At 37.5% G+C, this 25,331-nt stretch overlaps 1 protein-coding gene across 1 annotated transcript in view; it reads right to left on the reverse strand.

Moving 5' to 3' along the window:
• The window catches only part of LOC139727363 (complement receptor type 1-like), a 75,419-nt gene that overhangs the window by 44,472 nt on the left and 5,616 nt on the right, over nt 1-25,331 (reverse strand). The window contains exons 4-8 of the mRNA XM_071638323.1: nt 6,453-6,644; nt 4,917-5,093; nt 3,351-3,602; nt 2,577-2,762; nt 888-1,076 (exon numbers count right to left, since the gene is read on the reverse strand). Of these exons, the coding sequence (XP_071494424.1) occupies nt 888-1,076; nt 2,577-2,762; nt 3,351-3,602; nt 4,917-5,093; nt 6,453-6,644 (996 nt within the window). The remainder of the gene's footprint in view (nt 1-887; nt 1,077-2,576; nt 2,763-3,350; nt 3,603-4,916; nt 5,094-6,452; nt 6,645-25,331) is intronic.

A 25,331-nucleotide genomic window follows, 5' to 3' on the forward strand; every position in this document is an offset into this window, starting at 1 on the left:
TACAAATTTTCAAGGTTGAGATTTCTGGTGCAATTTACTGAATGCCTTCTAACCATTTGCAGTAGTCCATCACGGTGATAACATGATATACATTATAAAATCTTTTGTCAGTAAAGCTGGTTGATTATGCCCTCCAAAAAGATATCATTTTCCATTCCAACATGAATGTATTCGGAGTTTGATAGACTCAAAAGACAGGCACATTTTCTTATTTATTCCTAAAAGATGATTCTTTATAAACCAAGGATAGCTGGATTTATTTCCCACATGTGATTTCTATTGTCAGACATATGTCTATATATTAACATACACAAATGGTATCATGATCCTTGACTTTTAACACCAACAGGATGTATCAAGATCTACTGAATACATTGATCTGTGGTACTTCATGCTTGCACCAAGCTTGATAATTTGAATATATGCAGCTTCCTATCAAAACTTGACCAAGACCTTTAACGCTCATCAGATCTACTCCAAACTCAAACCGGTATTCCTGTCACTACTAGTACTAAAGTTTGATATTAAAAGTGATGGAGATGATACTGATAGTGAATATAATAAATCATATATATATATATATATATATATACATATATAGTTGCAAGATTCACAAAATTATACACTTTGATCTAGATATCTTTCAACAATACAACCAACAAAAAAGCAATGCAAAAAAAAACAACAACAACAACAACAACCTTGTCTGCTCAAGCTGTGTTACCACACAAACACACTTCATGTTGTCTTTCTGAGGGGTACCGGTACTACAAGTGTCATTTTGAGGTGTATTTAGAAACCTTGTGTAAAAAAAAAAACTACATACTCCTTCTTTTTCAAATACAGTGTTGGCAGCTAAGAAAACTAAACGTGACAATGAAACTTACTTGTGCACACTGGAGCGGCTCCTTGCCATGATGCTGTTGTGCTCCCTCGCTTGGCAGTGCACCGGCGTTGGCTGTTGTTGATGGCATAGCCAGTGTTGCAAGCATAGTTACAGGTAGAGCCATAGTTTCTGGAGCAGGATCCAACCACCCTACCATTGGCTGGCACATTGGGTGCAGGGCACTGCAAAACTATGCAGAAGTCACATTCACATTAAATAATCACTCACTCCTTTGAAATCTTTATCTTTCTTAAATGAAAGGTCAAGACATCAAGAAACACGTTTAAAAAAGCAGTCTATCAGAAGGTAAAATCTGAAACTAAAAGAAAAAATGTCTAGCATATCAATGGACCAATTTTACTTTTTAGATACTTAGATATGTTAAAGTGACAGTCCAATCAGGGATAAAAACCCTCATTCCAGGTTGGTTTGTACAACCAGTACCTAGAAAGCAAAATGTCCATGACAAACTTCTTAAGTAATTGACTCATGCCTTGTTCTGCTTCTTGCCTCCATAGGCTAATGTAATCTAGTTATTTCTGGACGACTCTTTACAGTGGCGGATGGGGGCAGGGGGGGGGGGGGGCACGCACAGGGTGCGTCCCCCCTCTTTATTTGTTGCTAAAACAAAAGAAATAAAAAGAAAAAATGAGATGAAACCCGGAAGTACCACCAGAAATATTATTTGCGCCCCCCCCCCCCTTTATGGAATTCCTGGATCCACCCCTGCTTTATTATACTAGACCCTACTTCACAAACACTTTCTACACAAGAGATAAAAAGGATTTCAAATGCAATAATGAAAATTGTTTGAAAAGTGTGTTGTAGCATCTCTATAAGTCTTGAATGCATGTTGTAAATGCTGTAAAAATGGTACATGCAGTATGTAGGGCCTACTGTTTTTAGTAGCCCCTAGTAAAAGTACAACTAACTTGCTTTTTAATTTCAAAGAAACCAAAATCTTCCCAACTGTGTAAAGTCAATCCATTGTGAATGGGAAAATCACACAGATTGGTAAAAAAAAAAAGTGCAGAAGATAGAAAAAACAATAAATATGAAGGGTTTTACTGTTGTCACTAATGTTAGGATTAGGTTCAATAAAATACAGTTAGGCACCTAGATCTATGTACATGTAGATTTCTATACAAGTTACAACTTTGTATAAATTTATGCATTTCAACCTGGATAGATAGAACAAGCCATGATTGAAAATGAATAGAAACCTTGTTCGTGTATTTGAATAGGGTAGTACAATTGTATTGCAGCTTCTTCTTAATCTTAGCAAAGTTGGCAAGTCCTCTTTCTTTCAAGTGTCATTACCGTACAGAATGAGCGAAGCATGTGTGGTAACTGTTCTTGTCTTCAGTTTCAATTAATGATTCCTGGATGGCCCCTGGCTTTTTACTTGTAATTTGTATGAATACCAGTACAGAACTTATCGATGATAAAGCCATTTTCACTCAATGTGCTGGATAACCCACATTCACATTTTGACCTAACGCTAACTGTTACTAACGCTAGAGATTTTCTAGATCTTAAACACAGCCCAGTCGCTGTACACAGCGTATGTATGGTCGGGCTAATTTTGACCCTATCTTTTAAAAAGTCTGTGACTCCATTCTATAATGTTATTGTTGCTCTTAATGTAGCACTTTCCCAGCAGAAGACAAAAGCAATTTAATGCACATACTCTGGCAAGTTGGTGCTGGGTTGGTCCAGGAGCCCGTAGTCCCCGTCTTTGAACAAGCCGTTGACCCTCGCCCCTGGAGACGGTAGCCAGTGCCACAGCTGTAGGAGCAGGTTGAACCCCTGATGCGCCCATTTGGACAGCTAACTCTGAGTGGTTCCACCGCAGAAAGTGCTGAACATCGGATCACTGCAAAATGCAAGAACGGAAGACGTTCAAAGAACTTTAGAATAAAGAGAGCACACACAAGGGTAGTTACTGCCACTAGTGGATCTACGTACTAAGATCTATAATTAATAATCAGATTGATCAACCCAAATGTGACCATGGTGTTAGGATCGTGCGTTATCTATTGAGGCGCCAGCTGCAGGCAAACAGGCAGTGCAGGCAGGCGCAGCTAGCTAGCTAGCTAGCTGCAGGTGGCGGCGTTCCACTGCTGATGCTGAACGAAGCTAGCTAATGACATGACGACCCGACCGAAAACGACCCAGGGCGGGCCGCGCACCCCGGCCGTGTAGGCGTGCCTACGTACTGTACCTACGTCCTGCGGCCCGTGGCGCGGCCGGCGCGGCCCGGCCACCACGACTAAAAACTTGCATAGTCAATGATATATTATGGAAGGCCATCCCTGCCATTATCAACATCGTCTTACTCGTAGGGGGCCTGCATCACAACGTTGTGCAGCTCCACCCCAATGAATGAATAATTTGAAGAAAGAAAAATTATAAATGGAACTACTTTTATGATACACTATGCTATGAACATAACAGTTCTCACCTGCTACCGTAATAGAGAAAGAGCAGGTTGCGGTGTTACCAGCTGGATCGGCTGCCGTGTAGGTTATGGGGTGTACTCCCTCTGAGAAACTGTTTCCTGAACCTCGCCCTGTTGTCTGTCGCGGGGTTATGGTCGCGCCAGAGTTATCCGAAACCGTGACTGCTGGCCATCTGACGGTGGCCGAAGTGGCCAAATTGGAGGCGTATGTGGTAAACGAGGATGGACACGACCTAAACGCTGGGTTTGTTGTGTCTTTATGCAGGACAGAAGAGAATAAAATTTTGTAGACAGTTCCGTGACCAGTGACTGTGTGATAGTCGGACCAATCATCCAACTATAAGCTGGAACATTATTAGAATCACAGAACTGATTATCTCCAGGCCTCTAGGTTTTGGTCATAGCATGATTTGCCTATTGACAACTAATTGTTATCATATTCAATTCATTAATCATTATCAGCTCGATAGTTAGCAGCCATACCACTGTTATTCTTATCATTTGCAGTTTGCTACAACAACAACAACAAAAAAATGTTCTGGGAATCTCATTACGGAATCCAGCTTCAGAAATTTTCTGCAAAGGATTTCTTCTATTACCAAAAGAGTAGAGTTACATGTATTTTACTTTGCGTCCTCAGTGTTTGTGTTGTGACCTTTTTGCTCTTAATCTTTTTGTGAGTAAAATGTACAGTATCATGATTTGATAGGCCTATATCACTATGTTGATAGGCCCTATCAATACAAGCTGTGCTTCTTGGGGTCCTTGACCACCATGCACTTACTGTCATGACAATAATACATATCCCCCGCATATGCATGTATAACAATTGAATTATCACATCAATCTATTGTTATTAAACCCAGTACATGTTTCTTTGTATTAATCAAAGAATGATTGCTTCAAGTAGTTGAATCGAACTGAATTAAATTTAACTGAACTGAACTGTGAAAGTCATAACCATGCATAATAAAATGATCACATAAAGTTTCAGAAGCCGCGCAACGATTTGAAGTTAATGGGGGGGGGGGGGGGATCCTGCATGGTCAAGGGTAGGCCTGTATCGACAACATAGTGTTTAAAAGTTGGCTCAATGCACCCTTCCTTTCCCTTTTCCCGCGGGAAGACTATCGGGACGGTAAAATTAATAGTCTCGGAATGTTATGTTTGTGGTATGTATTCATTTTTGTGTGTGTGTGATTTTTTTTTTACCTTTTTAAAACCCATAGTGTGGGGTGTTTTTTTTTTGTGTGTGTGGGGGGGGGGGGGGGGAGGGGGCTATTTATGCGAGCCGAAATAGTTTTGGGAGCTGCACACATTCCCAGCTTCCCCATTCTTCTGGTGATGTGGCCTCGAGTTTTACCATTTTTAATAGCATTACTTTAATAGCATCCTTGTAACCATTTACCTAAATACTGTTGCTATTTATGAATACAGCTACAGGTAATGAAAAGCCACATGACAGTTAAAAAGTTTTGTTTAAAGTTTTTTAGTTTAAAGGAATGTAAGTTGAGGAATTCATGCCAATTCTTCATGGAAGACGTCACAAAATTAAGAACGTGAACTTACCCGCGCACGTAGGTGCTGACGCGGACCAGCTGCCTGAAGCCTGGCAGACGAGCGACCCGGTTCCTCGCAGCGAATACCCACTGTTACAGGTGAACGTGCATCGGCTGTTGTAGGAGTGACCGCTGCTACAGGTCACCCTGCCGTTGGCCGGGTTCGTGAGTGCCCCGCAGGTTACCACTGAGTCAAATACGAATTCATTTTTTGGATTACATAATGAATGCAGCAATGGATAAATGAATGGGTAAAAGAATATATATGAATACGAGAATAAGTAATTATTATTGATATCAATAATGACATAATAAATAATAATAATCGAAAGATGATTTTCTATAATTATGCCTGTATTATAACTAAGACATTGTTGCAGTACTTTTTAAATCGAGTATGGGAATATCTTCCTAGAAGAGACAAAGACAATCAAACCTTCCAAGATTAGAATTATTGTCTTTCAAACTGGAAGATTTTATCATAGAAAGTCCTAAATACCGTTGTCGATATTCTTCTTGAATCAATGCAAAAGACAACATTTTGCCATCCGTATTATTCTGTGAAAGAAAGCAGTAATTAAAAAAATGTCTAAATCAAATGACAATTAACACTATTCCTCCCCCTCTCCCATATACTTTCTAGGTTCTGAATATTTTTTTTACACAATTCATTTACAAATCCACTTTTCACACTTTGTGTGCATGTGAGTGCGCGTGCGTGTGCGTGTGTCCATGATTATGTTTGATATTCACATTGACCCGAATTCTCAAAGCTGGAATAACTATTCCGCGGAATAGTTATTCCGGGGAATAAGTTATTCCACCTTTGATAATAGATTCCGGGGAATAAATCGCGTCATTTTACGTCACGAAGGCCTGATTTGCATAAGAGGCGTCAAAAATCGGCGGAATAAGCGGTGTAATAAAGTTATTCCGCCTTTGAGAATTCGGGCCATTGTTTTTAATATCTACAACGCCGATGGTGTGTGCGTGTTTAACTGTGGGGGTCCTCCACTGTTATGTGTGCCATTTTGTATTCCTGATTCCTGTATCACTTCGTATTCCTGACTATACATACATAGGTATAATTACATTATGTATGTATAGGTGTCTGTCAATATATGAATATATATGTATGAGATATATATCTTCTCGACTGTATTCGTTGTAATTTAGATGGTAAAATTAATGAGATGATAATAATACTTTTTTGTATCATGAAGTGATTTTGTATATTACAGGTGAATGTCATGATAGCACAATTATCTTGAATTAAAAGCCAGAAACTTGTTCATAATTATTCGGACACAAACTAAAAATCAAGAGACAATTTCGAAAAGCTACCAATATAGTTATTAATATCAATTTTATGAACACAACTCGTGCATATAACCCGCATCTGCACCATAAAGCGTGGACTCTGATTCGTTGGTAGGCCCCAAACTATATCGATTGTTCGCGCGCGAAAGTTAAGTTTACAAATATCCGGAAATGGAATTCCATCGTGAAACACTGGTGTCAGTAGTCTGAAATTTACATGACTTACCTTCGCATCGTGGTGCTGAGCCGCTCCACGAAGCCGAGTTGCCTCTTCGGGTGCAGGTCCGCACCGAGGACCCACCAACTAAGCGATAGCCCGTGGAGCACGCGTACGTACATCGCGACCCAACACTCCTCGAGTTCGAACAGCCTACCGATCCGTGAGCGGGGTTTGAGGGGGTTGACGGACAGAGGATAACTGCAGAACGATGAAACAAACGGGGATGGATGAGAGAAAAGAGAGATTATGAATAGTCTCACGTCATTTTTCGTCAGGATAGTGTAGCTTGTCCCACTTGAACCCCATTTGAACCCAATTTGCACCCAAAACACACACACACACACATACACACACACACACACACACACACACACACACACACACAAAATACACAATACATAACAAAACAAGACAACAAGCAAAACAAAAACCGGTGCTGCTGGCCCTCCACAGTGATAACACTTCGTAAAGGTGCATTAACTTTTGCAAGCTGTTTTTTTTTTTTCCAAATTCAAATTCAAATTCAAATGAACTTAGAAGGAATTTCTGCATCGAATATATTTTATATTACAAATGAAATACAGTCATTTCTTTTTGCTGACAAGACAATAGAACATACAGTGTGTACATCGGAATATAAAACTAAGATATATACGTGTACAGATTAAAGAAAAGAATAAGAGAAAAAGTCAATTGGGATCCACTTGGGATAAAGTGAATCAAATGATCAGACTGAATTATGGCACATCATGTACTCTCTAAAAAAAAAAATCGAGTGAAAATTTTCACTCTAAAAAGAGTGAATACAAAAAAGAGTGAATTTAGAGTGAAATTGGAGTGAATTTTGAGTGAAAATGCTCATTTTCACTCATTTTGGAGTGACGTCAGGGATCACTCCAAAATCTTCGAGTGATCCCTGACGTCACTCCAAAATGAGCGAAAATGAGCAATTTCACTCAAAATTCACTCCAATTTCACTCTAAATTCACTCTTTTTTGTATTCACTCTTTTTAGAGTGAAAATTTTCACTCGATTTTTTTTTAGAGAGTATTGAGAGTATAAATGCAGAAGACTGTCGTCAAAAGCATATAGCTTGAAGATACGACGGCCGTAATCAGATATATTTATTTCCCTCAGTTAACCATGATACAATAATACAATAAATAGTATGCATAATGAAAATAAGCTTTGGTCGGACAACCTCATTCGAGTTACTGCCATCTTACATTCATAGTTTTCCAGGAGTTTCTAAATGAAACTAAATTTATCTGATTTCAAAACATCACTCACTTGAAACAATGGCATAAATTTTACTGACACTGTAGGAGGGAAATAAACAAAGCGCCGTTGCATTTAGCATAAAATGCATGCAAAATGTATAATAGTGCTCGTGATTTTCATTGTTATTCATTCAATCAAAACCATTTATTGGACCCCGAGAGCGAATTGCAAATAATTTCACAATGCAAGCACATAGTACAGGCCCTTTAAGAATGATTTTTATATGGCATCTGTCTGTTTTATTAATCATAACATGACTGTATGATGATAAAATATACATAACAATTTCAAGCTGATTTAATGCGAAATCAGCTACATTTCCTTCCTCTCTAATTAGCAACATCTGCATTAGAAAACAGAAAGCTGAATTACTTCAAATTATGCTTTGAGAAGTTTTTACTAATTTAAGGCAGAAAACCTGGTTTTCCTTATGGGTCCTCGACTTTTAACCTCTGATACCTGTACTATCCCTGTAGGGGAGAGCGGGGTGAGTTGGAACGCGGGTCAAGTGGGACATGTTCTCTGAATCAAAAACTGTTCAACAAATCAGCGATTAGCTTATATCTACAATAAGCCCCTAGCAACCATACATTATACTAAGAAAGCCACGCAGTTCGGCAAATTCTAAGTATGTATACATTGCTATTGAAAATTTTCCCCAAAATATAATATTTTTTAAAAATTCAAGTTAATTAACCTGTTGTCTTTGTATTCATGATTTCAAGGGCACAATTGAAGCTGGTGGTGAGCCTTATTAACATGCAACTAATATAACTCGTTTTTGACAAATGCCTGCATGGTTACTGAGCAGTCCTCCTTCATATTTATATATAAAATTATGTCATGTGAGGGACAGTTGGGACAACGTGTCCCATTTGTCCCTAATAATAGCATTACATGTAAAGCAGTTCAGATTTTCAAACATGTTGTTCAAACTTGTTTTGTTGAAATAAAGATCATTTTAAAGCATGTTTGACTGTTTTCATTACCAATGATTCATTACGCCTTCCAAATTTGACATTTCTATAGACCATCTAGGATGTCACACTTTACCCCTACAGTCCCATTTCTCCCTTGCCGTTGTCCCACTTTCCCCACGGGTGGGTCAACTTCTCCCCCAAAATAAGGATTTTTCTTGTCATCAACTGCAGAAAATTGAGAACAGTGCCATCCCCAGCTTATAGCTCTTTATGTAACCCATACCACATGAATCTTCATGCAAGCCCGAAAGGAAATGTAATCATCTCTTCAATAAAAAGATATAAGAAGAAAATCAGCGAACTTGAAATGATGTCCCACTTCTCCCGCTCTCCCCTACTATAAGGAAAGTCTATTGATAGTTTTAACTCAACCGAACAAAAAAGAAACGCAAAAAAAAAAATCCAGAAACGCTGGTACTATCCATCATTTGGATGCAGTTCACTTCGAAGACTTCCTCAAACTTGATCGTTGCATGTACAGATCACTTCGAAGACTTCCTTAAACTTTCATCGCTGCATGTACCGTTTCCTCTTTCTTGTTCCAGTGGTCATGACTAGAGCAAAACTTCCTCCTTTATGCGGTCATTGTCCGCCATTCATATGACACCTATCACCACACAACTTGTGCTACCTGTATCCAGCAATTTTCTTTGTGGGCGTATAGGTTCGTAGCCGCCCCCTCTCCCCACCCCTCCCTTCCCCTCACCCCCCCCCCCCCATCTTACAATAATATTCACTGATGCTGGACCACTATCTTTCTACACAGAAATGCACTCAAAATCATGCTTTGATATTATTTCAAATGTCTCGTGTTCGTCATTTTTTTTAATCACGAGCGAAATTGCTTGTTTTCAACGAACCTTGGGAATAGCGAACTGTATAACCCCACTCGACTATTGATTATAACAGGCCTGATACAGATGTAATACATTCCTTGTTGATCACATTTATTTTTCCTGCGAATGTGCAGTAAAATGTGTTTGCAGTCGTAAATATTGCAAGTTGCAACACGAGACTATATACAAAATATTTGTTTTGCTTTTTTAAGTATATACTATATATCGCATTAAGGCTGTCACGTTAACTTCACCTGTGGGATGTATAATAGGGCCTACATTATTTCTATCATAATCTACTGTCTCTATAGGGGCCTACATCCGATATTCTGTCGGACCGTCGTTTTATCCATCCACCAATCCGTGCATCCCAGCACATACAATGTTTATCAGCCAAGAAGTAAAGGAGACTATAGTAAATGTCAACTGATTCATCATGACGATTTGGACAGAACGATGCACTTTCTTCGCACCATGCAGAGGGGAAAAAAGAAACAACAGTATTGCATTTGTTTATCCAGAAAACCTTCATTTACCATCACTTTCTACAGTGCCCCGTCCTTCCACAATCTGTAAAAGGAAACAAGTAACAATTATTAATTTTACATTGTGACAAAATAATTACTTCTCTGAAGGTGGCGCTATTCCACTCGCTCGAGCGGAAAACGATGAAAATCAAGGGGTGAATATATACTGCTATTTGCCGTTATAGCAAGATACCGAGTACTGTTATAGATGGTGCGCATGGAAGTGTGTAGAGCCAGTGTGCGGAAACAGACTATTGAGTGATGTTGAAGCCTTGACCTGTACATCCTCACACCGAATAGGTTACAGTTATATCAATACCAGTTGGTAATTAAGATGGTAATTTCCAATCGTTGCATCCTCACGCCTTCAAGGGGGATAAACGTTGGTATTTCCCTCTTTGGTAGCTCTGAGTTCAAATATTTCCGTTTCCAAAAGTACTAGTATACTTTGCCATTCAATCTTCTCAGTTACCAAGCCCCCCCCCCCCCACACACACACACATACACACACACATACGCGCATACACACACACAAGCATCAAGACCAGCCTCAACTTCCTAGTGCGTCTCTAGCCATATTCATCGATCCATTATTTTCAATTTCTTTTCTTTGAACCCTGATGTTAAAGAAGTTATGAATTATAAGGAGATTTTGAGTAAGATAAAGAGATTATTATCATGGTGGAAACAGAGAGATTTAACGCTGATGGGGAAAGTTCAATTAGTAAAGGTTTTTGTTTTACCAAAGTTGATTTATATTTCTTCACTCATGGTAACACCTGATTGGGTATTTGAGGAGTTAGATAGGGTGGTATTTGATTTTATTTGGAGGGGTAGAGATAAAATAAAAAGGAATATTTTGTATTTAGATTATGATAGGGGAGGATTAAAGTTCATTAATTTTCGAGTGTTTGTTAAAGCACAAAGAATTATGTGGATTAAGCGTTTGATTTCTGGGGATCATAGTATGAAGTGGAAGTTATGTTTTAAGTTTTTCACTAAATCGGTGGGAGGTATTTTGATTTTTTATAGTAAGGCAATTTTAGGGTTGTTGAGGCTAATTTTACCAGAATTTTATAATGATATGTTGCAGGTTTGGATGGGAAGTAGAAGTTTGATTCTGAAAGAGGATTCAAAAAGGAATGAGGTAATTTTTAATAATAAATTTATTTTGATTGATGGACATACAATATTTGATAAAGAGTTATTTCTTAGGAATGTATATAAAGTTCATCATTTGGTAGATGTAAATGGGGACTTTAAAGGGAGAAGGGAGTTTTTAAGATTAGGATTTAGTGAAGAAATGATTGGAAAAATGTTTGAAATATTTTTAGCTTTACCGTCATCATGGAAAGGTACATTAAAGCGAGAAATGAATATGGAGGATACTCAACTGAAAATTGAATTATATTTGCAGAATAAAATATATCATATACAGGATATAACATCAAAACGTATTTATAAAGCATTGATGAGGGATGGAATTGAAACATCATCAGCATATAATAATTTAGTTGGTTTATATAATTTTGAGGAAATAGACATTAGATTGATTTTTCTGAGGCCTCGGAAGTCTACTCTTGATTGTAAACTGCGTGAATTTCAATATAAAATGTTGTATGGTTTAATATATACAAAAGCTAAGTTATTTTCTTTTGGTTTTGTAGGAGATAATCAATGTACATTTTGTTATTCTGAGGTTGAGACTTATGAACATTTGTTTTTTCATTGTAGGAAAGTCAATCAGATTTGGAAATTGTGTAGTGAAGTTTTTGTTTTACCCCAGATGCAAAAGTTAGATTGGCAATCTGTTCATGTTGGTATTAAAACGCAGGATATTGGAAAAGGACAACTCATAAACCATTTGATATTATTGATAAAATGGATGATATTTGTATTTTCGAAGGAAAAGAGCAGGCCCCCTTTGATAAGAGAAATTAGAGAAAGAATGTTAGAAAGTAGAGAAGAAGAAAGGAAATTAGCTATGAAACGAGGTACGCTGGCCCTGCACAGCAGGAAATGGAATCATTTAATGGCACGGGATACTTACTGCACTACTATTTGATACCTTTTTTTTTTTTTCTCTCTTTTTTTTTTGTGCTTTTTGTTGTTGAGTGTTTGGTGAACAGGTTCGATGTTTGTGGGCGTGTGTGTGTGTGTGTGTGTGTGTGCGCGTGCAAATATGTGTGTGTATCTGTGCTGGAGTGAGGTATACCTGGAGTATGCCTATTTAGAGGGGGAAGTTTGTTGAGGTTATACGGGTGAGCGATGAAGGGGTAATGTTTATAGGTATGAATTATGTACAGACATTGATCATGAAGATTTGTAAAATGTTTGTATATTGGATTGTGTGTACATAGGTATGTAGGCTTTTTGTTGACACCTGATGCATAGGTATGCAGACCTTGTGTTTGACCCCTTAACAATATTGATTTCATTATCTCATAATCACTGCTGTGACGAGTATACGGACGCAGTCAATGGGTATATTTTGTAATGTGTATTGTACATACATTTTGGTTGTGCTGACCCATTAGGCATTAACAATTGATTTTATAATTATTGCGGAGATGATTATATTTGTGAAGCAGTTACTGTGTATTGTATACTAGTAGTAGAACAATCGGAAATTTACACAATGACAGTCCTAAGAATTATTTTGTAATATTTTGATATACGTTTGAAATGTCACGCTGCAAGCAACACAATTAAATATTGAATTGTAATCAATGATGGATGATGAAATCGAAATAAAATATTGTTTGAAACAAAAAATATCATTTCTCTGATGAAAACAAAAACAACAATAACAAAAACAAAAACAACAACAAAGAATAAACAGTCTACACTATATTCAAAGGTTCCCAGGTCTAAATGATATTGGAAAATTGGAAGGGTAACGTATCCTATCTTAAATCAAATACTTGAAATAACAATATGTATTGAATTTGAATTTTTGAATTTATTTATTCAACCACGGTAAAAAGCCTGCTATCAGCTATAAGCTGTTTTTCAGCAAGGCCGTGAAATGATAACAAAACATAGAAATCATACAATGAAGAGAATTCACATAAAAAACACAAAATAACCATTACAAACGAACGCCAGAGAAAAAAAAAATGAAAGAAAAAAAAAGTCACAGACTATACATTGTGTAAATACAGACACACACAAAAAAGGAATAATCAAACATGTGACAAGTTATTGGTATAAAGTAAATGAAGGCGGTATACCTGTATCTTGAGGTAAACAAACAAACAAACAAACAAACAAAAACTTCAGTAGGTTCAGGAGGGAAAGCTGCACGTCTCTAAAGTGTTGTAGTTCAGGCTTTACGTTTGGAAAAAATAATGATCATGTATACCTACCGCATCGTGCTATATCTAGCCAGTGTCTGTTAAAATGTTGAAATCCCATACCTTCGGTCACGAAAACTCAAATAGAATGATAAAGATTTAAAAATTATGTACAGCGGTTGAATGAAATATTGAGGACAACTGATGTAATGTCTCGTAAGCTATAAGTCTTCAGGCCCACCAAACTAATCACAGATCGAAATTCGAAACATAACATAAACGAAAACAACACCTACATTCTTCCTGAGTTTGAAAGCTTCGGAAGTTTCTTGCCTGCGAGTGGGCCAAATTTGTGGTGCTAAATAAATACGCGGTCTTCCTGCTCGATTCCAGGTTAGATTTTCTGTCGGTTTTGATTGGCGCCTATTAGGGAGGTAATTCGTGGATGGTCCCAAAATCTGTCACCCTGAGCCTTTTTCAACAAACTAAATCCGCTTTCTACGTCACAGTCACTGTCACTCTTATTCGACAACAATTTTCCTCGAGATAAAGGAAGCAAAATTCATGACATGATTTGGTTTGATTCGATCGGATTTATTGTTTCAGCATTACAAAATCAAACGTAACTTTGCATAATGTCATGTCAAGTTGCACATTACCAAGAAATTTGAAATCAAAATGCTGTATCAAGGAAATGTGATACCATGCAAGACAATGATTTCCAGTTAGCATTTATAGCTTGAATATTGTGACCTCAGATGATATTGTATCATGCACAAATCACATTCAACTGAAGAAAATTTATGACTATTCTCCAGAATACGCGTATTTTATCATGTTCACGAAATATTCTTATTGCAGAGGAATGACATATAATTGGGAAGAAGAGGTATTATAATGAGTGGACAAATAGGAGAGTAAGAAAAAAAAGATGGGTATGAGATGAAGACAAAGAGAAGAGAAGGCAGGAATGCAAAGTATAGAGCTAGGAAGAGGAAAGGGATAGAGGAGAAGAGAAATTGATATAAAAGGATGAAAAAAAAAAGACAGAAAGTGCATTCATATTACTGTTTTCTTTGGTAAGAGAAAACAATTTGTTCGTTTCCTTAGACACAATGAGTATATCAGGAATCGCGCTGGCTTTCACATAGGAAGGGCGCTCAAAAATTATCACCATAATGGGAAACTCTTGATTTGTTACCTCTGTAAATTGTCTAGCTTCTTAGTGAGAAGCTTGAGAATTCTTAAAGTTTGGGGATATAATTCATCTTCCCTGTTCGTCAGATTTGCAGAAACTTTTGCTAAAGAAGTTATAAAAGTACACACAAAAATGCGAGGTTTGGCTTTCCCATGTATAAAATAGATAATCAACGCATACCGACAACATTGACAGCCACCATACACACTGCTGTATTCCCCAACCGATCTCTTGCAATGTAAACTGTGGCATGCCTTCCTTCTGGAAACGAAGACCCGGGCCCTCTTCCGTGTGATACTCTGAAAAGTTGGTGTCAGAGTAAAACAACAACAGCAACACTAGCAACTGTTATACACAGAAAACTGTTTATGACAAGCAAAAGCAATTTATAAAAAATGTAAGACACACTCTCAGTATACTGTAAACCAAACCCCCCACTATTTCAGACTAAGAGGCCCGTAATCACATTCAGCTGTTATTAGAGTTCGACTATATTTAGCATGTATCACTGGTAATACTTATTTGCGCTCATCTCACTATAGGCCCGTATATCCAGCTGCCATCACAATTTGATTAAGTAAGTAAGGATCCAGGTAAAAAGTGTAGTAAACATTAATTGTCATAGATAACTTAAGACCCGTATACTGTCATCTCAGTTTGACAATAGTACTTTGAGCATGCATAATCACCGGTGTAGCGGTGATACTATCACCGCTACACCGGTAATCTATAGATTACTTAGAGATAGATACTTAGAGATTATCTGTACTATTATCACGATTTGATTATGATTGTGATTATGATTTGAGATTATCTGTACATGGGGACATTTTATTGCATTCCTAATTATTTTGGTGGAAATGAAATCAATAAACTTGATTTTGAACTTGAAAATTGCCACACTTGACTATTATATTAAATGCACCTGTTCACATTTGAAGTAACCCAAAAGTTATGTCTAGAGCCCCTTAGGCATATTCTGCTGTCATCAGAGTTTGACTTAAGTGCTCTGTAAAATTTAACAAGGTTGATATCTTGAGATCATCTCAGTAGCCTAAAGCATCAGGTCACAGATTATCACTAATAATACGTATTAGCTGTTATCACAGTTTGATCGAGGTTCTCATAAAAATGTATCAAGGTTGATACCTGGAGCTCATCTCAGTAAACTAAAGAATCATTTCACGATTTATCATTAGTAATTTCTCAGCTATGTCCAGAGGCCCATAGGTATAGAGCTATCATCGGATTTCGCCTGAAGAACTCAAGAAAATATCACCGGTACATTGCACTACAGGCCCGTAGGGACATCCAATTGTCATTACAATTGTATTGAAGTAGCAGTGGCGGATCAAGGGAGGACCGCACCGAGCGTACGCCCCTTTATTTTTTAGTTGAAACAAAAGAAATAAAAAGAAAAATGGGAGGATGCGTGCACCCCCTTTGATTTTGCAAACGCGCTCCTCTTTACGGAATTCCTGGATTCCAATTTATTATTTGAGCTCATCACAGAAGAGACCTGTACGTATCCAGGCTCTGTCATTACAATTCTATTAAATTCTTAGTACAATGTATCAATGGTGGTAATTTGGGCCAATCTTACAAGACGACTGGCGTTCCGGTCTTATCTGTGGCCGTCGGCGTCTGCAACGAGACCGTGGTTGACGTCGAGGTAGTATATCGGTTCCCAATATCACCAGGACAGCCTCTGAAGATTGGTCGCATAATGTCTAAAGGCAAGATATAAGAGTTATGATGTATTACCACGATGAATGCGGGAAAGACTGGGAGACATTTCCCCCTGGTTTGTTGTTGTTGTTGTTGTTTTGTTTGTTTGTTTGCTTGCTTGCTTGTTATTTTAATCAAATCTGCTGTGAATTTCAAAAGTTGCAACACTGATGAATATGTTAAAGGCGACTGATGAACTTTAAGGTTTTTTGAACAGTAGGACAGCATTAAACCAAAATAATGACAACAGAGATTTTTTTTTTCCATTCCTTTAGCGTGCATACCGATAGTATGCGATTACATCACGGAATTATTACATATTATAATATATCACTGCTTCGTAAGGGCATGTGAACCTTTAGAAATGCTTTGTTTTAGTTTTTTGATCAGTTTATTATGATAATCGCTTGTTTATACAATTTCGCCGCACTCTTCATCGAAGTGAATTTGTTTACAGAGTGGATTTCCCTTTAAAGGTCCTGTTTACCTTTGGGAGGAGTGATTTCAAACATGTTCAAGGTATCCCATTTGATTCATATTTGTAGGTCTGTTGTATCACAAAACATCCTACCATATAAAAATTTGGCAATAAAGCCTAAAATATATAAAGATATCCGTATTTTTCACAGTAACCATAACCGTAAACGGTTTAGTCTGGAAACATTTTTATTATTAATATTGTTCACATTTTGCGTATTCAACAATACTTAACATCGATTATACGGATTCAGATTTTTACATTAGTTTTTTTTTCCTATCCCTAACTCACATTTTCGAGCTATTTAAAGCACTAATGCTTTTTTTTTTGTCGTTTCATCTGCAAATGTTAAATTTTGCCTTTAAAGGAGAAACACCTCGTAGAGATTACCTCGTGGTGGACGTGGTGGAGACCTTGGCCTTCGACGCCAAGCCTCTGTAGATTTTAATTTTAGAAAGTAGATATATGATTGGATGAAATATATATTTATCTTTCGGAGTATCCGCAAGTCTACATTGCAAGAGTATAAGTCAATGATTAAACAGAAAAAAATGTTTATAACTTATCAGAACCATAAGTAAACTTTAATCCTTGTCAATTGTGATTATCATCGTTCTTGTTGCAAATGACTGACACCTATACTTGCCCTATATACATCAACGTTAGATATAAGCACCGATCAGTTGTCAATTACTTTCAGTTATCATTATTATTGTTGAACTTATGATGTTACTGAGCTTACTGAGTGTTGATCATCAGACATCGCTAATATAAAAGTTCTTATGTAATGCATTACTGGTGAATGATAATTCAATCGAGTGATCAGAAGATTTTAGACCCCCTTTTGGGGGCGTAATGTTTGCTAATCAGGCCGGTATGAATTCTCTCAAATGTGTAATGTTATGTTGGTTTGACTTATGGAGATAATAATAACATTCATGTGATACAGAGCAACCTCGTTCCAACCCGAGTATGTATGCCCATGATTATCATCATGATGTCTTATACTATACACGTAATAATTGGTGTTTGTTTACGTCGATGTAGGTCAATTTTGCTAATAAGTTGCAATAAAACAGTATCTTATGAATAGATCATTTGATATTTCCTGGTATACATTTGGCAGTCAAGACGTGTCTGACGCACAGAGCACTGCGCCCAGTAGATGAGGATACACGAAAGAATACACGGTCATTGTGGCAACAGGACCAATAATTGTCAGTGTTCCACATGATATTGTTCCATCAATAAGTTGTTGACTTGTAATTGATACTTTTGAACCGGATACCGAACAGGAGTGAATACAGTCTATTGTGGTAAACAAAACACTTATGCATGATTGCACTGAATGTAACTCTTTGAAAATGATATCCCCAAACATGCATCATGATTTTACTAGTATAGTGAGTCCATCTAACCTTTCAAGCTTAGGCCTACTTCAAGCAAAGTAGTATTCTCTGATCGACACGTTGATCGCGAAGTATCCCAACCACACGCGATTAGCGTCCCGACCTTTTCATTTTTATTTTATTATTTTGGGGGGTGGGGGTGTCTTAATCCACGTTGTTGTTTTATGTCGTTTTTTCTTTATCATTGACTCTATTTGCATCCATCCCTGTGGACGCTTCCCTTAAGTTTCAGTGAACAAGGATAAAAAGACATCTTACCTGACAGGTCGACAGAGAGTAGCAACGAGATTGAACACAAAATGAGTATTCGGTACAGATCTGTGCAAGATGATGCCATGTCTGCAGAATAAAGAACAATAGTCATTAGTATCGAAATGGTATCCTGACTCTTATTCGAAGGTGTTTACGCTATTATCCTATCAAATTACCCGATCATAAACATTTTGTCTCGATCTAGAACGATTCGCCTAGTTGCGCCTTTACCTTTATTTTGCCACGCAGTATATATCTCCATCCTAAACTTAATCACTATCTCGCCATACTTTATGATTATAACTATTGGCTGAATGTTGTGTTACCATCATTGTGATTTTAATTCTAGTGCTAGGATGGTTTGAAGGTTGTCTTTCGGACTACAGCGAAAGATGTTTTCCTGCATCCTTATACTGCTGTGGCAGTAGACCATACTAGATAGTAATATAAAGTTGCCTTTGCGGTGCATCGTGTTCATGACAAGCGGTTTACAACTATCACTGTCACAGACTTGTGACGTTGAAATAAAAACGAGTAAACCCTGATTCTCCGTCCTGTATTGTAGTATTTACTACTTCACATTGCAAACGTATATTTACCGACATCTACCTCCATATTCTAACAATAATTGTTCTTCCTGCTTCTTCTCCTTTTCATCCTTCTCAACTACTTTTATAACTTTACCATCATAATGATACATCGATATTGGTGCTATTGCTACTGTTCCTATGTTACCCCATGCGCTACAACTATTATCATGTACTGTTATGTATAACTGTTGCAACAACGTATCTTTACGCTTCTCGAATTGGATTAGTTCTGTCGTTATTTCTTCATATTAAAAGACTTTATCCTAAAATCTGTGATAGTCGACTACACTGCGTTAACATTTATTTTGGACAGTACTGAAGAAAAACGTTACTTTGTGAGAGAAAATCCATTCCAGGTGTGTAGGGCTGTGATATCAAGCTAGGCCTACTAACCTCACATACTTCATGCGGGGATATAATCTATTATTAAAACTTGTGAGATGTTTTTTTTTTTGATTTACCTATTGTAAAACATCACTAAATGTATAGTTTTCACTATTCTTATTACGATATTCATCACTGTGTATCATTACAAACAATTACTGCTTTAATATACCAGTGCAGTGGCGGATCCAGAGGGGGCGCACCGGGCGCGCGCCCCATCTTTAGTTTTTTTAGTTTGTTTGTGTTTTTAACAAAAGAAATAAAAAAATGGGGGGGGGGGGACTCGTGCGCCCCTTTTTAATTTGGTAAAGGCACATCCCCTTTACGGAATTCCTGGATCCGCCCCTGTAGTGACATCGTTGCCTTTTAAAAGAAACAATGGAAACCAGAGTGACAAGTTTAAACAGCAAAAGGATTGAAAGAACTAAAGGAAACATAAATTGTAAATTCATTCATAAGAACGACATAAGGGATTAAGTCATGAAATATTTGTTCTCCATTTTTCATGGACGGGGTTTACTGTGACTACCCTTTTACTCTCAACTACCATTAAAGCCGGGACCATTTATACAAGTTGAGCGAATTCTAATTAAGTATGCCTAACAACTCAAGTCAAATTCAAAGCGATATGAACTGGACAGTGATATCTCCACTCATTTAAATAGAGTGGAATCCTGCATTTATTTGGGTTTGATTTATATCACTCAGTACGTTGTTAAAGGGGTGGTACAGTATTGGTGGAGATGAGAATTGGGCTTTTAACTTTTTGCGAGATACCAGGAAAACACTTATGATATAGTACAGAACATATAATTTTAAGAGGAATTCAAAGTTTATTTGATGAAAATTTGGTTTGGAATGACAGAAACATCCAAAAACAAAGTAAAACAAAGAGATCGTAATAAAGTGTGGGTCCCACACTTTATTAGAATCGCTCTTTTTTGGATATCTCAGCCATTTCAAAACCAATTTTCATCAAATAAACATTGAATTCCTCATAGAATTACATGCTCATTCATATTTCATAAAAGATTTCTCATTATCTCACCAAAAAATGTTAGAAACCTGAAATTAGGTGTCAACCAAAACTGCACGGTCCCTTTAAAGGTCCTGTTTACCTTTGGGAGCAGTGAGTTAAAAAATGTTAAAGATATCACATTTGATGCATATGTATAGGTCAGTTGTATCACAAAACATCCTACCATATATAATGTTTGCAATAAAGCCTATAAAATATAAGGATATATCACTATTTTTCTCATTAACCCATAACTGTAGACGGTTTAGTCTGGAAACAATGTTATTATAACTATTGTTCACAGTTTATATATCTAAGAACACTTAACTTCGATTATACTGGTTCAAATTTTTACACTGGTTGTTTCTATCCCTAACTCACATTTTAGAACTATTTTGAAGCACTTATGCTGGGTTTTTGTTTAATCTGCAAATGGTAAATTATGCCTTTAACTTACCTATTCATGAGCTTGTATTGCAGCTGTAATCTTCAACAGCGATGGTAGCGTTATAATGGAGAAGGGGGAGGTGGCACTAAGCTGCAGTGCCCACGAAATGTGCCCTTTAATTGGTCAACAAGTAACAGCAGATGCACGAAACAAACGCAATATTTGTGGTGATGTGTAGCAATGTCCGGCTGCATGCAGAGAAGTCCTACAGTTGGGATCACAATATGCAGGACCTATAGTCCAATGCTCGAAAAACAAGGAATCGAAAAGTTAGTTCCTGCACAAGGCGTGCGCTGTTGTGAACAAACTATACCAAGTTACCAATATAAGAATCGTTGCTTTATATCCCGCACCACCATAAAGAATAAACTGTCACTCTCACTGGAACACGGCTTGGGCAAGCAGGCGTAAAAGTCAAAACTGTTTTTGTATGAAGACTTCACACAGAAGAAAGCAAAATAATGATCACGATTGACAAGGCAAGGAACGACTTTGAGAGTTTCCTACCCACACCGCCAGATGGACTAATTCACTTACAGTGGGAAAGATGGGAAAAATGGGAAATCATAACTGGCACGATCTTATAGTGCAGGGGATTTAATGTCTTTCCGGGTTGTTTGGAAATACGGAGACAGTGCCGCAATTTCGGTTCATATATTATATCCGTGTTAGCGAATGTATAATGCTGTTACATTTGCATTTACTTTCTCTGAATAATGATAATTATGCATAATATGAAGCATTTTCCAGTCGTCACTTTGACAGTAGAGGCCTAAAAGATCACTCTTTCTAAAATAGAGACACTGCATTATGGTGATGAAATTCATGTTGTGATGGAACCCTGTTGTACACTCTAAAGAAAATTGGTTCAGATTTGCACCTTTGCAACATGTCACATTGGGAGCACCTTGGCAGGTGCAACTTTTGCACCTTTCAGAATGTCACAATTAATGGGAGCACCTTAAAGTAAAGGTACAACTTTGCACCTTTCGGGTCCGAAAGCGGCAAAGTTGCACCCGTGAAGGTGCTCCTGCATTGTGACAATTTCCTGCACCTTTGAAGTTGCAAAGTTAAACCTATTTTTCTTTGTGTGTAATGTATATCATGTACATGACATTGCCATACTATAGGCCTATATTCAGTAACTACTGTAGATTATCAATGCTTGTTTACTTGTTTCTACATGAAAACAGTTATTACGAGGAAGAAAGAGAAAGAACGGAAAGTGGACACAGAAGGTAGAGCTCGTTGTTGGACAACAGAACGTCCTTGGCGACAAAACAGCGGAAAACCAAAAATCCCATTATCCCAACTATATTACGGATGAAGCCGTCAGCGAAGAATTAGTAAACCCACTGCTGATTGGCTGGAAACCTCCTGTTGAGCCGTCAGTAAAGAAACAGTACAACCGCTGCTGATTGGCTCAAAAATGAAAAGGCCTGATTGTGGCAGACCGATTTAACAGTGCTTTGAGGTACGTATAGCCACTCGTCGTGAATGAAATTCAATGTGTCAGTATTATTATTCACTTTCGAATGGAATAAAGAAATTTAATGCAAAATTATGAAATCTTTCCCACTAATATGACTTGGTAGTTTGTTGTCTTTTCTATTATATGCGGCATCGAAAACCATCTTGACAATACGAGAGCCTCTGTCGGGTGTGTATCATCGTCCAATTTGAGGTACGTTACCACTTTATGAGGTGTCTGTCAGGTCGTCATTCTGTCAAGCAGTAATCTATGTATCCAACCAAACACTATAAGTCTATCAATCAGGAAGTAAATAATTGACGAGTTTGTTCGCAAAAACCGATAAGTCCATATTTGCCAAATGGAGATATTTGCGATTAAAGGTCAAGAAAAATAAAGAGAATAATAAGAAAATTTGTGCTTCTTTTGACCATAACTTCAAAAGTTTACCTTGATATGTAGTGACAAATATATCATTTAAAAGGTATTATTTTGTACTTTATAACAGAGACCGTACTTCAAAATCTCCAAAAATAGACTTATCGGTTTTTGCGAACAAACTCTTCAATCATAACTAGCAAAGAAGCATCCAATAAATAAGCGCCATGAGCACCGAAAGGTGGACCTGCGCGCTATACAAGTAGTCACTATTATTATCATTATTATTAAATTTTGTCAGTTCAATGCATTTGCTCTTTTTACATATACGAGAAAAATAATGCATTTTATAGATGTTACAAAAAGTCATTGTTTATCACCATTTAATACCAGGCTCAGCCTAATAAGATAATTTCCCTGAAGGTGAAGCTATTCGACACGCCTGAGGAAAATAAAGAAGACATGACTTGTAGATTCGACCGTGCATTTTGTTCTCTTTTCCACCTTCCAATGCTATTTCACATCTTCCGTTTTCAGAAATATATAATCATAATAATTAGTATTGTCGCTATACACTTCGTAACAGCATTTAAGCCAAATCTACTATGATTATTATCAATTATATTATCTCTTACGATGATGAGGTAAAATATTAACACCTATAGGATTTGTTGCACAGAATTTTGTTGCACTCTAAAATGGATTTCCCCACTATTCGTTCTCTATTATCGGGAACAGCTAGAAGATGTAGTGTTGCACAGACTTTTGTTACACTATTAAACGGGTTTTCCCGCTTAATTCGTTCTCGACTATCGGGTGAGTTCTGTGTCTTAAATTAACTCGACAACCTTTCACGAGCCAAAACGTCTGACACCTTAATTTTCGACTCGAAGACTTCCGGAAAGTTCTTATCGCTCTCGCATTTCTTTTTTCCTCTTCCTGTGTTCATATCTAAACTTCCTTCTAAATTTCACATCGTATTCGAGAGCAATAATTTCTAATATTATATTTTTGACTAAAAAATAATACAACAACAAATATCATACACGCTGGAATCAACTGTTGCAGGTCTCGTTCATCTTGCAAAAAAAAATCGACTTGACTACACAACATGGAAAGGAACATCTCGTGGAGCAAATTCACGTCGCAATCCAAGTGACATTATTTGATCACACATCTACCAACTTCGGGACGTCTGAATAAAACCTGTATCTGTTCGGTAAAGGGGAATCTATCTAAGAGGGGCGAATGTTTGCCGAACATAGCAATTTTTAGATTTCGTCAGTGTTCGTAAACAGTGGATATCAAATTTATATAACAGTTGCAATTGAAATCGAAAGAAAATCGTTCGTTTTTCTTCTGAACAAATGTAAATAATGCAATATTCGCCATGATCTTTGATTGACAGTTAACTAGCTTAAAATCGCCGATCTTCAGTGAAAATAGTATACAAGTATAGTGAATGGTCACAAGCGAAGTCGATGGTACAATATTTCACACGAGGTGAAAGATAAAAGGCGCTCTATTCGTCAAGGCGACAAATGACCGATGTCAAACAACAATCAAATGACAAGGATCTACATAGGTGTAAAACGTTTATAGTGACATCAGAGCCGTGTAAGGGAAGAAAAACTTCGAGTCATAGAAATTGGTGACGTCAGTCATGCGCAACCACAGCGTGCGATGATACTTTAAACCGAATGTCATGTGACAGGCAATCGACCAATCGGATAGCTACATTCTTTTTAGGATCATCACACCAGCTCTGCATCACATCACACCTTCCAACAGCGCCCTCTTGAGTCCTGGATCCGTGTCCTCCTTTCACCCTTTCTGTCACCAGTGCCAAGAAGTCGAACGTGCACAACTCGTAGCACAAACGTAATGGGCAGGTAATATCATGTGGCACGCGCAGAGGGTTCATAAGCTCCGGCACCCCCTGGGGAGGAGGCATATCAATTTCTATACAGTGCACAAACACACTTCACTCTCCCCTTGAATCGTAGAGATTGGTTATCGTTACCATCAGTATGAAAGGGACATACACAGGAAGTGATGCCAATCCCACTTGCGCTTGTGTAAACAACAAAATTCCCCCTGTCCTATGAAACAGACAGACAGACCCAAACAAAAGACAAAAGAAAATATCACCTCTACTTCCCGAGAGTGCTTCCGATGAAACCTTTTGAAAGTTTCTTGCTTGAATAATAAAATGGACCTATTCTGTAACAGTTGATAAATGAACGCGACTTCCTCCTGTTTCCTAAGTTAGATTTTCTATATCGCAATTGTTTGGCTTGTTTGGTGCCTACAGATAACGATCAAAATAACGGGCTGCAGTTAATGATATCTTTATTTTTCCCTTTTTACAATTTCGCAATGTAATGCACAAGTCGGTGTTCTTTTTGTACTTCTCCCGCTTTCTGCACAGTTACGTATCAGAATTAAGGTCCATTAATCGAATCAAGTCTTGTGTGCTGTGTCGGCAACTCCATTTCTACCTCATCATTTACCACGCTCGTGTACTTAAATTCAACCAAATTATGCCTATATAGAGATAGGCAACCCCCAATTATTGTTTGATTTGATATGATACCACGTAAAACACTGT

This window comes from Diadema antillarum, unplaced genomic scaffold (genome assembly GCF_040938485.1).
Source record: "Diadema antillarum isolate AM-2024a unplaced genomic scaffold, OU_Dant_1.0 seq00000129_RagTag, whole genome shotgun sequence".
Lineage (NCBI taxonomy): Eukaryota > Metazoa > Echinodermata > Echinoidea > Diadematoida > Diadematidae > Diadema > Diadema antillarum.